The following is a 12,820-nucleotide window of genomic DNA, read 5'->3' as shown; positions in this document are numbered from 1 at the left end:
AACGCAATTGAACGCAATCGAATAATTGCAATTCAATTGTCGAACGCAATCGAATGGCAATCGAATATTACCCAGGATTTGCTGTTCAATTGCTTCGATTACGTTCGATTGTATTCGATTACGTTTGATTGATTCAATTGTATTAGATTTTATTCACTTTCGTACGTTACTTAAGCGCTCGGCCGCCCACGCTAAGAAGCTCTAACAGAGTGATCCAATTTAATTTAATCGCAATCAAACTCATCGTACATAATCGTAATCGAACGATATCGAAGATTAATCCAATGTAATTGACAATCAATCGAACCAATCGAACATCATAGCCAACAATCAATCGAACCAATCTAACCTTACTCGAACGCAATCGAATATTACCCAGGAATCGGCCGTTCGATTGAGATTCGATTACGTTCGACAATCGAATCGCAATTATTCGATCGCGTTGGATTACGTTCGATTGGTTCGATTGCGATTTTTGTTCGAAGTTGTTCGATTGACACCGTCTGGACTTTTGCCTTTTTCTTTGATTTTCTCAAAACGCGTTTCCGGGGGTTTGCATTCACCTTGTCAGAAATATCTTAGGATTGAGAGTAGCTACAGAGTTGAAATTGTCAGGGAAGTTTCCTTACATGATTTTTAATCTCAAAAAAGCGTTTTTTTCAGTTTCTTACCCCCTGGAAAAAAATTTTTTTTCACTCATTCCAGACCTTTTCTAAATATTAGTCATCTAAAAAAAAAACTAACTTCATAGGTCAAGCCGACTATTCAGAAAACCTGACACAAGCAAAATTACCCCCTGGCTGATTTTACCCCCGTCTTTGGTTATTTTTAGAATTTTTTTTTATTTTTAGAAATGTTAATAGTTGATATACATTTCCTGAAAATTTCATTACGAAATGTAAAGAAGTTCTTGAGTTATTGCAAAAAATGTGATTTTTTGACTTTTGAAATCTGGCGGTAGACTACCACCTTAAGTTTCGAATTGTTATTATCTGCAAAGCGGTCTATTGTGAAAGGTCCGAAATGACGAGAGATAAATTGAAAACATGAATGATTGACTGACCAATTGTCTGAATCGTTAACGTGAGTGAGATAATCGGCAAGTTCATTTTCTTCTCGAGGAATCCACTTAGGACTTAAAATGATGTCGTTTTTCGTTGTTAAATGTAAAATATCAAGAGATAGTTGATGCAAATCTGTTTTTGTACTTCCTATAGTTAAAATTCTTGAAGCGTTTTGATTGTCTGTGTTAATCTGTATTGTTTCTCCTGTCAAGAATCGTGAAAAACTTTGAAGCACATATTTTTATTGCTAAGAGTTCTCTGTAAGTTGAGCTTGATGATGACTCTAAAGACGAAAAACTCCCTGCGCAAACCTTTCTGTTCAATCTTTCGCATACAAAACCTCCAAAGCCTGAGTCGCTTGCGTCTGAAAAAATCACCTTTGTATGAGCTGGGCTGTGTTTCATAGAATAACCATCGTGGTTTTTAAGATTTTTTGACCAAAATTTAAGTTCGCTTTTTGTGTCTGTGGAAGGCTCGAAAAAATTATACCATGAAATTCTGCTCTCGATGTCGCGGTAGATCCCTCTAGTAAACATTCGCGTGCTTGGTCCTATTGCGGCGTGCTTTGAAGAAAGGTGTCCTGCGATATATGATAGTTGTTTGGCGCAGACCAAAGCTTGCGAAAGAGCCGTATTTATACACCTCCAGATTCGGTGATACACCTCCCCTAAATGGAGGCTAAAGTCGACTCCGTAGAGAAATATCGTCAAAATCAACAGTTTAGTCTCATTCTCACCTTCGACAAGCACTAAATTATGATAAATTGAAACTGTTGAAGTCATCATCAAGTGGCTTACTTTGTCCAAGGTGGCGTGGAACACGTGAGAAGTTCGTTGAAACTGAGCAAGTACTACAGCTTACCTGTAACCTGAGTTCGTTTTCAATCAGTTCGCGATTCTTGACGAGAAGTTTGGAAACTAAAGAGAAGACTTTCACGTTCAAAATGAAGATAGATACAAGGAAGCCTACATTTCTTTCATAACAAATACGATTTCAAATTAACGATTTTTTAGGATGTAAAGTGTATTCCAAAGGGTATAACACGTGGCGTTAGAACTTCTATTTTTTCTTCAAAGAGGAACTGATACCAGCTGGCCATAAACACGATATTTGCTATGACTATGTAAGTGCCCTTTCGAAACTCTTTTTTTTTTTTTTTTTTTTTTTTATAATACTGTAGGATATACTGTTAAATTTCACAATGGTTTTGGACAAATTTTAAAGATATTTGATTGTTGTCACCTAACAAAATTCGTTATATCTTATATTCGAAACTCTTTTTGCGTCTTTTCAGATGGCACAAGTTGACTGGGGAATACATAGTACCCAGCCGATACTAAACATCGAAACAGTTTTCATGTTCAATGTTAATAACATTCGAAAACATCAGAAGAATGTTGAAATAACGTTGTGCTTTAGACATTAACTACGGTTTTTTGTATCGTTCAGAAACCCGACGAGAACGTCAAAGAAAAAGACGTTATAAAGTAAAATAGATCGAAACGGTTTCGCTCCACTTTTTTCATCGGAACAGAACTGTTCCGTTTCGTTATTTCTAAAGGTTCCGAAATCAGAATGAACACTTTTTATCTGCAACAAAAACAATATCGGAACGATGCGAAACCGTAACGTCAGAACATGGTCTGTGCATTGTTTTCAAAATATGCCAATTTTGCCCTAATTGCCAATTATTTTGCATTCGATTGACCAAGATTTGGCAAATGTGGCAAAATTTTTGAAACAAAAATGCCAAATAAAAAAGATGTGGTGAATCTGGCATTCTTGGCATTCTTGGAACTTACCTCCATACAAAACACTGCTCCCAATTTTGCCACTTTTGGCAAAGGTTTTGAAAAATAGAAGACCTTCTTATGCTAAAGCAAAACAATGCTGATCGGCAATTTGATTGGTTAAAATATTATCCGCTCGTATAAACACTTCGCGCTCTACTAACGCCGACAGAAAACTGCTGACGAAGCGTCACACAACGGAAATCAAAATGGCGACGTAGCGGTGTAACATTTTGCTACAAAAGTGGGATCTTTTGACATCGAAACTGTGGATTTGGCAAAGTTGGTCAGTATGGCAAATTTTGAAGTCAATCGAATTGGCTGTAACCTTTGTACTGGAGTAAATGGGAAAAGAAAGGAAATCTGAAATTAGAAACCTGACAAAGAATTGAAAACGTGGATTGTACTTAATACACGTGAATATCAAACCAAGAACATTCTAAAATGACGACAAAAACAAGGACCCCTTACGTTAATACACTGTGAAAGGAGGAGTGGCTAATGTGAAAAATTATGAATAGGATCTGATAATTTCCTCTGCTTTTCCAAATATAATATAGAACTTTACAATTCTCAATAATTTTCCATGTATCAAGTTTTATTTCACTATTTCAAATGAACCAAAATAACCATAGGAGGTCCAAAGACTCTCCAAAATCTGAACTTTTTTTCTTATTGAAATCACAATCTCTTGGAAAGTCGAATTATGGAGAAAGAGCCGACCTTACAATTTTGTATTGATTTCAACTTAAGGGACAAAAATAAGGCTGGTCACGTGACGAATGTGATTCCAAAGTCAAAGACAATTTATACAGATTATGTGATTGCAAATTTAAACAGATGGAAAGTTATCTTACGTCCAAAATGTAAAAGACTGAGGTGTCACCTGGCTAGTGTAATGATAAGTGTGTGATACCATACAGAAGCCTTAAAGTCACCGTGCATGGTGTTCTCGTGTTCTCCAGCTTTTCAACCCCCCCCTTTGGGGCCTAAAACCCCCATTTGGTGCACTTTCTTCCCCCACTTCCCATGAAATTTCCTGAAATCCCCCATTTGCATAAGTCCCCCCATCAAGGTGAAAATATTCACCCCCTTCTCCAGGACAAAACTTGATCCCCCATCTTCCTGGGGGGATCCCATGCTGTGTAACAAGTTATAGTGCATTGTAAACTAAATCATAAAAAGATTTGAAGAAAAGAACTATAAATTAATTTTTTTCTTCGCGTTTACTTGAATCAGAAAATTCACGAAATTTCAGCAAAATTACCAATGAAAAAACTTTTTCAATTCCGAAGTTACTCATGAAGTTATCTGGTATTTCGATGGCGGATTAGTGGCCATCGACGCAAATCTTTATTCCGTCAGCGGTCGAAACCCAGCCTTAGCAGCCGAAACCCAGCTTATGTCATGAAATTAACTTTTTAGCGACCGAAACCCATTACATGTAAAGGGTGGAGTTCAGGGTGGCAGTTTAATGGCGTCTCATTTCGTGCATTTCGTACTTGAGCCTGCCTAGGCTAAATTTTAGGCGGGAACAAAAAAACAAGTGGAAAATGAAGGTTGACAGTGCAGGACAGTGAAGGATTTGTGAACCTAAAGTAAAGTAAAGAACTACCTATGTTTCAGTCAACACTGTGTCGTCAAACCAGAAAATTGTCGTTTCAGTTAATTTTCTGAATATAAACGAGATTCAAGGATCTATTACTAAAATAGCAAGTTTTTCGGAGTAAATTTTCAATTTGTTCAATTGATTCCTAAGAATCGATGAGAGTCGAGAAAGGCTAGGAAAAAACAAAAAAGAGCTGTCATTTTACTTACTAAATTTAATATCTACAACATTTCAGTAAAACAAAGTCTAAGATGGCAGATCTTACTATTAAAATGTCCCCTAAAGGAAAACAACTTGAATTTTAGGTCAGAATTCAAATAAATAAAACAAATCAGCATTCCTTGTTATATTTTTCAAAAGAAATTTCGAAATTCTGAAAAGTCTGGTAAAATTCGGAATTCCGAAAAATTAAAATAATTCTGAATTTTGAAAAATAAAAAACAATTCGGAATTCCGAAAAATCGAAAAATTCGGAATTCCGAAAAATAAAAAAATCGGAATTTCGAAAAATAAAAAATTAGAAATTCCGAAAAATTAACATCCGGATTAACATTAAAAATTACTACACTTGAAGATGCTGTAGAAATCTTTGGACAGTAATATGCTTGTAGTTATTTTCAACAATATAATAAGATATCTATTTATATAAAACAATATTCTAAAGTATAATTAGCTTCTAAATTGTTCTAGAAATATCAAAATATCCAAACACTTCCCATATTTTCTAAATTTTACGAACAAATTTGGTCATTGTCGTCAGGGATCATAAAACTTTTTATACCTTGAATCACTTAGCATAGAGAATTCAAGTCGAATTTTGCTACGCCACTCATATCTTAGAAAATAATAGCTTTCATGCTTTTGAATTTTAGGTTACACGTTTTTTTTTTATAAGAACAAACTATATAAGAACATGAGGCTTCGAGGCCCAAAAATTTAAGAACATTCTAAGAACATACTAAGGCTTTGGATACTTAAAAACATGCAATTTCTTAAGAAATTACATCAAAATTAAAAAAAAATGTTGAAAATAAGAACATTTTAAGAACATTTTTAGGCTTCCAATCCAAAAAACTAAGAACATCCGAAGGCTTCGAAAATTTTTGATGTTCTTATTAAAAAAAACGTGTATTTAGGTTAACTTTCAAGAACACCTGTACAAGTTCTTTTTTTAAGAACATCCAAAATTTTGGAGCCTTTGGATAATCTTAACTTTTAAAGCCTAAAAATATTCTTAATATGTTCTTATTTTCCCAATTTCGCGTTTATTTTTGTCCATTTCGAAATCGGGCGTTTTAGAGTCCGCAAACCCTTAAAATAAAATGTTCTAAGCATGTTTTGAACATTTTGGCCATCGAAGCCTTATGTTCTTATATAGATTGTTCTTACAAAAACGTGTACTAACATAAGAATTCTGACAGCCTTTGAGAGTGCATTAGTTCAGGCTTAGTTTTCTAAGTAATAATATTTGAACATTTCCAACAATTCAAGAATCAAATGTGGAGCAAGATCGTTGTTTGTTATTAGCCAGCTTGTACCCATCACACGCTGTTTTTATTGTCACTACATATCCAAGAGTTTACAAGAAACACGACGATAAAGAATTGGCTAGGTTGTATACTTTCTTCAACATAATTCTTTATTTGTGAATTATTAGTAAAGCTTTATCTTTTTTTATCTATTTAAGTCAGAAAAGAATTACACCAAATAGCACAGTGTTCACTCTTTCTAAAAAAGTTAACGAATCTTCAATCCGCTACTTTTTTTATTAGAATTATGACTTAAAAAAAGTATGAGAGTCAGATTTGCATATTTCTATGAGAAAGTACCTTCATTTTCAATGTCTATTCAGGTTAATTTCTTAAGACAATTATTCAAGCTGAACATCCGTCAAAAGTATAACTTAAATCCGAGTCTTAACTCAAGTATTCTTAGGCTGATCTTCTTCGATTTTCAGAAGCAGTAAAATAAATAGGAGTCGATTAGACTTCCTTTATTCTGTGCCGACATTTTCACAGTAGTATAGAAACAAATGGATACGTTTTTCCTAAATTTTTAGAAACGACAATTTTCTGGTTTGACGACACAGTGTTAGTCATGTAAGGCAGGTTTCTTATTCAAACTTACTTTGAGATCAAATTGTGTGTATATCTCCCAGAACTAGGGGGGGGGGCGTACGGGTTTGACAGTGTGACGGTACTAATTCTTTTTTCTGTCGGTGTTTCGGTGTTTGAAGAAAAAAGTGACGGTATTTCGGTGTCAAACATGCCATGCGGTGACAAAATAAGGATTTTTACCAAATTTTGCTGTCGGTGTTGACGGTAATCCAAGAAATATGCGTCGGTATATGCGTACGCCCCCGTCAGTACTAGCTAGAGAAAAGAGAGAAGAGAAAGAGAAGGGGTGACTTTGCAATACAATGCCATCATACAGAAAGCAAGCTTAGCCTGGGTTTCAATAATATTTCGGTTGGACCCGCCAAACCCTGAAAACGAGGGCTGGGTTACATGGCCTCCCATTGCTTGACGCGGTCTTGAAGAATTCCGTAATCTAAACCTTCAAGATGTTGAAAATTTTCCCGACCTTCAGAGCTTTAGCGTGTCTGATGAAAATTTCTGCATCTGGGTGCCAGATAACTTTCATGGACGAGTGTAGATTTTCGGGATTTGAGCCCAATGTTTATTGCAGATTATGATAACAACGGAAAGAAAAATGAAAAATGTCGCACTCCATAAAGGCTTGGGGACACGAGAAGTTTTTTTTCGCGTTGGTGCAATGCAACATGCTCCATCCCACCAACACAAAAAAGTGCGTGCGTCTCATGGTTTCTTTTTTTGTTTCATGGGACAAAAAGTGAGGGAAATACCCAAAAGACACCCTGATTTTGTCCCAGGAACAAAAATGAGAGAAGTATTGTATTGTTATTATATATCAAATGTTATTAAAAGAAAAATGGGGTGGAGACACTAGAAAGCGTTTCAGGTTGATGGGGTGGAGCATATTGCATTGCACCGACGCGAAAAAACGTCTCGTGTCCCCAAACCTTAAGAAAAGAAATCATATAAAGTACCAGGATGACGTAGCCAGTGACGCCGACTTTAAACTGTGAATTTTTAGTAATAATGTATTTTTGAAAAACTTAACATCAATGAAATTCTCTTTGAGTTTTTCTTTTCGTCCGAATGAAGTGAAAAATAGGGGTTCGTCTACAGGCACCCTCTGTGAGAGTGCGACAGTATCTCTTATTAGTTATTCTGTTTTTCTTTATCGCCTTTTTATTTTGGTTTCTGTTCCAGTTTTTCTTTTCTTCTTCTTTATACAGTTCTTTTTTTTAATCCTTTTTTCAACATTTTTTTTCGTTGAAAGGTTATTTTTGTATCGATTTTCTTTATCTTAAGGCGGGTTTAAAATATTATTTAGTCTTCACAGAACATAGGGGCACTTCAATGTTTCAACAGAGAAGTTTTGTTACGAAGCCAAGAATTCTACATGAGTTGAAGCAAAGTTTTTATACATCGATGAGTGCTGAATCAGCAAAAAATTTGAGAAAATGGCATTCAAGCAATAACTTGTTATTCGAAAATGAAGAAACAATATTAAGAGATATTTACGCTCGGAAGGAAGAATTTGCGAAAGAAAACGCTCGTCACCGTAAAAGGATTTTCGAGTTGCGACGTAAGCAGGCGGAAGAAGAAGAGAGAATGCAGGAGATTTTTAAGTATGGTATCGATCTTTGGCATCACCGGAAATTCGCTCATTTAAAAGAAAACATTCGTGAAGAGAAACAGCCACTTAAAGCTGAAGTAAATCAAGGAAAAATCGAAAGCGAAAGTATTATAGATAGGACACCACCACCTTTTCTCCCACCACTTTACAGACAAGTGAAGAACGAATTGAAACGAATCGATTTTGGATGCGATATGACGAATAAACCTTTAAATATCCGGAACATCTGTATGACTAGATATTTAAGATTGCCAGAAAAATATATTCCTAAAACGTAAAGCTTTTGTTAGATAGTTCAAGAATTGTGTCCCTTGTTTAAAAGATGCTGAAAATATAATCTTAAAGGTAACATAAAGACCAGATTTAGTTCAATAGGACACTCAAAGTTTTATGGTTTCGAAAGGAATATGCTATCTTAAATTTTACAAATGATTCAATATCAAAAGCGATTTCAACTGATTTCAATTTAAAGACTTGCTAAGGGTTTTGATACTGGAACGGACGATATTTTTTTGTCATTTGACCAAGATTATGTTACAATTTTTGACTCATCCCAGTTTGAATATCCGAAATAAAGGTCAAGAATTTTAATCGTTCTGAAGAGGAATTTAAATGATACATCTGAAGTTTGCTTTTGCTTCTTTTTATATATCTCTAAAAACAATGTGTAGCAGAACAGTTAAAAAAATTACAACTAAATAAGGTCTCTTAGGGTTTTTTCATCTAGCAAAACTGTAACAAAAAATAAAAAAAAGCAATAAATATCAACTAAAAAGTTTTGCATATCATTATCTCCAACCAAATTGAACCAAAAGAATCGAAGCATCAATTTTAAATCAACTGTGCACTTCTTCAAAGCGAAAGTAAAGTTATATTTTTATCCATCAGAATCATAATTGTTGAAAACACACACGCAAGTTGTATCGAATATAATGTCCAAACCATACTTCTCTCCCGCCTACTTTTGTTTTTATTGGTTATCCATATCACACACACGCAAATCAGCCATCTAAATATATACAATGTTTGCAATCTATACACAAAGAGTGTGTGCTTTTTCGAACGAAGAAAATTCAATAGTCATATTTTGCCACCGCAACTTTCGATCATTACCAAGCAATTTTTTAAGTCATTGTGAGTGATTTTTCATAGGACTGCAGTATTTAAATAATCATACCAGTTAGTCCGATTCACTTTTGGAACATGTGTTTGTTTTTCATGAGATATGCTGCCAAAAAGTCGATTGGTTCGCTTGGTCTGCAAAAAAATACATTTTATAAAATTTTGAAAAGTTGATTTTTTTTTATCAGTCTATCAGTTTTTATTGCAAACGAAAAACTAATTTTACACACCAGAGTCTTGGTGTTTTCGGATGAAAAGAAAGCTATGCTTTGAAACTAGCTAAAATAAAAATTTGAAAAACTGCTAAGTGTCTTATTTGGAAGAGAAACTTCCTAAAAGACTTTTTAAGCTTAAAAATAAGTGAAATTATTAGACTCAGAGGGTAATTCTAGCCATCATTTGCAAAATTCCTTCTTTCTGAAACGAATTGTTTTTCAAATTGAAGGGCAATAAGCAGTGTTGTCATTGAAATACTCTGAAAACAATTATGGCAAAATGTGATTCAGTTTTTTTAACTGAATAATTCGGAATATCTACCTCTCTTTTGATAAAGCTGTAAGTCCTTGTAGTAAAATCGGGACAACAGATTGGTCCAAATATTGGCGTGTTGGTAGTGATTGAATGTCAGTCCTGTTCTTTGGGGTTGTGGCAGCCTCTTTTTCTTCGCTTACAATTTTCTAAAAAACATTAACAAGGATGATGTCAGTCAGTGTATGTATGATTTTCATTTTGTTGTCTGGCCTATATCTAAGTTGTTTTAGTAGCATAAAGAATTCAGACCAAATTTGGTTTTAAAATTGGTATTCTTTTACAAAATTCCACTTGAAGTGCAAGTAAAAATAAACGAGAAAAATGAAAAATACGTTTGCTACCTGAACATTTTCAGTAAGGACAACTGGAGTGCTTGGCTGTGGTGTTACTTTCGGTAATTCTACAGCAGCAGGTGCTGGGCTTTCTGTCTTTTCTGGGGCAGGAGCTGCAGCAGGTGTTTCGGCAGGTGTTTCTGTTTCTGCGGGTTTCTCTGGAGCAGCTGGGGTGGGATCAGCAGGGGCGGCAGGAGTTTCTGTTTCTGCAGCAGGAACAACAGCAGGTGTTTCAGTTGGAGCTGCTTCAGCAGCAGGTTGTTCTGCGGGTTTGTCTTCAGCTAAAGATATAAAATATCAAATTATTGCTACTCCTTTAACCTTTTCAAACAAAGGATTTCTACCTAATTTCACCTATGGACCTATGTATTTCCTTATCAATAAATTTAACTGAAATAAAGAATACAGAGCATATTAAAGAAAAATTGGCACCTACCTACTGCAATAATATAGCTTTAAAATATTTAAAAAGTACCTGGTTTGGTAGTCTCTTCAACTGGTGCTGTTTCCATGGGTTCTGGCTCTGCTGCTGACATTTTAAATACTTTTTCTATTTAGTACTTCTGTTAAAAAAAACAAAGCAAATATCATAGAAAATAATAACAGCCTCGAATAAATCTTTTTTCTAATAATCATACAGAAAGAATATTAAAACATAGATTATACTGTAATCTAGCTGTTAGAAAATTCCCTTAGAGTGAATAAATTTTGTTTTAAAATGTCAGACCATTTCAATCCTCTGTATGTACCTTACTAACTAAAATTTTTCTACTTTAATGGGATAAACAGTAAACATTCTAAAAGTAGTTTATAGTACATTTTTCTAGATTTTCTCAAAATATTTTGCAGATAAGAAGGCCTTTCCAAATTTCTATTGAGACTTAATTTTAGCAGATGACACCAAAATCCATGAAATCCAAGAAAGTTTATCCCCACAAAAATTCATCCCATTAAAATAGGTTGCCTGCCTTTTTTCAATAAGTGATTCTGACGTCCCTTTTAACCCCATCTCTAAAAAGGGTGTCGGAATTACTTTAATGGGATAAGCTTTTTCGGGGATTAATTCGCGGGGACTTAATTTCGCGGGCGGCACTATTAAGTGGCAATATTTAACGATTTTGTGACTTTTACTATCAAATCATGCATGTTAGTTATTGAAACACACATTATTTACGCCTCTTTGACACAAGTAACTATTCAAATAGTATTTGCTTGATATATTTTGAGTTTTGTTTAGAAATATTTCGCGGATGAGGCCCTTCCAAATTTCTATTGGGACTTAATTTCGCGGAATTTCGCGGATTTCACCCAAATCCGCGAAATCTGCGAAATTTAATCACAAAAGATTATCCCATTACACAAAGTAGTTAAATTCAATAGTTAAATAGTCAATCGGGAGAACGTGATGATCTATTGAATAACAAATTACTCCAAACAGTACAAACAGAATAAATTAAAATATTGTACCTTAGTAACAGCTGTATTGTAAAAGACAAATTAATTATATATATGACAACCATTATAAAATTTTTGCTGGAGTAATTAATTGCGGTTTTTTGCAGCGTTTCCCTAGGGTTGCGCTGCTATTTTACGCAATGCTTTCCAATTGAAGCTTGTGATTTAAAAAATTATGAGCGCCTACCAATTTTCTTCTAAACACATGCAAAATCAGGCAAAAACTTGCTTTCTTGAACAAAGTAGCGCTTTTTTGAACAAAGTAGCATTTTTCCAAGAATGATTGTGAATAATCGCTAGGTAGGAAATTAAAATGCTAGGATGAAAAGTTTCCTTTTGGGTTGTTCTTCAAAATGCACATTATTTTGGGACCCCGGTCCACCCGTTCCAGGCCCTGCAATGCCGATTTTGGGCCAAAGGCCAGAGCTGCGAAATTATGCAGAAGTAAAGCTGCGGAATTTCGCAACGTTGCGGAATATCACAACGCTAAAGATGCAGAATTTCGCAGCGTTGCGGATCTGTGCAATTTGCCGAACTGCTGTGAACAGGGTCTCAAAATCATGTGCATTTTGAAGACCAACCATCTAAAAGTAAACTTTTCACCCTAGGATTTCAATTTCCTACCCACGGATTTTTCACAATCATCCCTGCAATAAAAGTACTTTATTAAAAAGGCGCTAATTTGTTCAAAAAAGCAAGAATCTTAACCTGATTTTGCGTGTGATTTTTAAAGAAAAATGCTTATAAAAGGTATTCTTAATTTTCAATCATAGACTTCGATTGGAAGCATTGGGTAAAATAGCAGCGCACCTGTTATTCATCACGTGGAAGCATTGCGAAGAACTGCAATGTTGCAAAATTTTGTGTGCAGGCTGTCATTCTACGCAACTTGCCAAACTGAGTAACAGGCAGAAGTAGTAAATATGTGAAGAAATCAGAAATCCATCAAAAATTAATCTTTTATATCTAGAACATAAAGCTGGTAGCAACACGAACAAGAACATGAGCTGTAGTTAGTTATTAACAACATGGAAAAAATTGTTATTTTTTAATTTCAACCAAAAACAAAAATTTACACAATTCTGCTGGTAAAATTCTGGAGTGTTCATAAGTAAAAAGATATGTTATAAATTAATGATATTTACGCCATTTGTGTTTCTTGAGGATTGGAGAAAAGTTGTATCTGATTGC

At 34.7% G+C, this 12,820-nt stretch overlaps 1 protein-coding gene across 2 annotated transcripts in view; it reads right to left on the bottom strand.

Moving 5' to 3' along the window:
• Positions 1 to 8,813: 8,813 nt before the first annotated feature.
• Positions 8,814 to 12,820, bottom strand: part of LOC136800623 (dosage compensation protein dpy-30-like) — a 154,427-nt gene continuing 150,420 nt past the window's right edge. The window contains exons 2-6 of one of the 2 annotated variants that reach the window (XM_067057270.1): positions 10,650 to 10,739; positions 10,184 to 10,455; positions 9,849 to 9,988; positions 9,367 to 9,446; positions 8,814 to 9,198 (exon numbers count right to left, since the gene is read on the bottom strand). In XM_067057270.1, the coding sequence (XP_066913371.1) occupies positions 9,380 to 9,446; positions 9,849 to 9,988; positions 10,184 to 10,455; positions 10,650 to 10,710 (540 nt within the window). In that variant the 5' untranslated portion in view covers positions 10,711 to 10,739 and the 3' untranslated portion in view covers positions 8,814 to 9,198; positions 9,367 to 9,379. Of the gene's footprint in view, positions 9,447 to 9,848; positions 9,989 to 10,183; positions 10,456 to 10,649; positions 10,740 to 12,820 lie in introns of both variants that reach the window. The other variant, XM_067057269.1, reaches the window with a different exon arrangement.

Source organism: Clytia hemisphaerica, unplaced genomic scaffold (genome assembly GCF_902728285.1).
Source record: "Clytia hemisphaerica strain Z4C2 unplaced genomic scaffold, Clytia hemisphaerica genome assembly, whole genome shotgun sequence".
Classification (NCBI taxonomy): Eukaryota; Metazoa; Cnidaria; class Hydrozoa; order Leptothecata; family Clytiidae; genus Clytia; species Clytia hemisphaerica.
The sequence above is the reverse complement of the archived record's forward strand: the minus strand, read 5'-3'. Positions and strand labels throughout refer to the sequence as shown.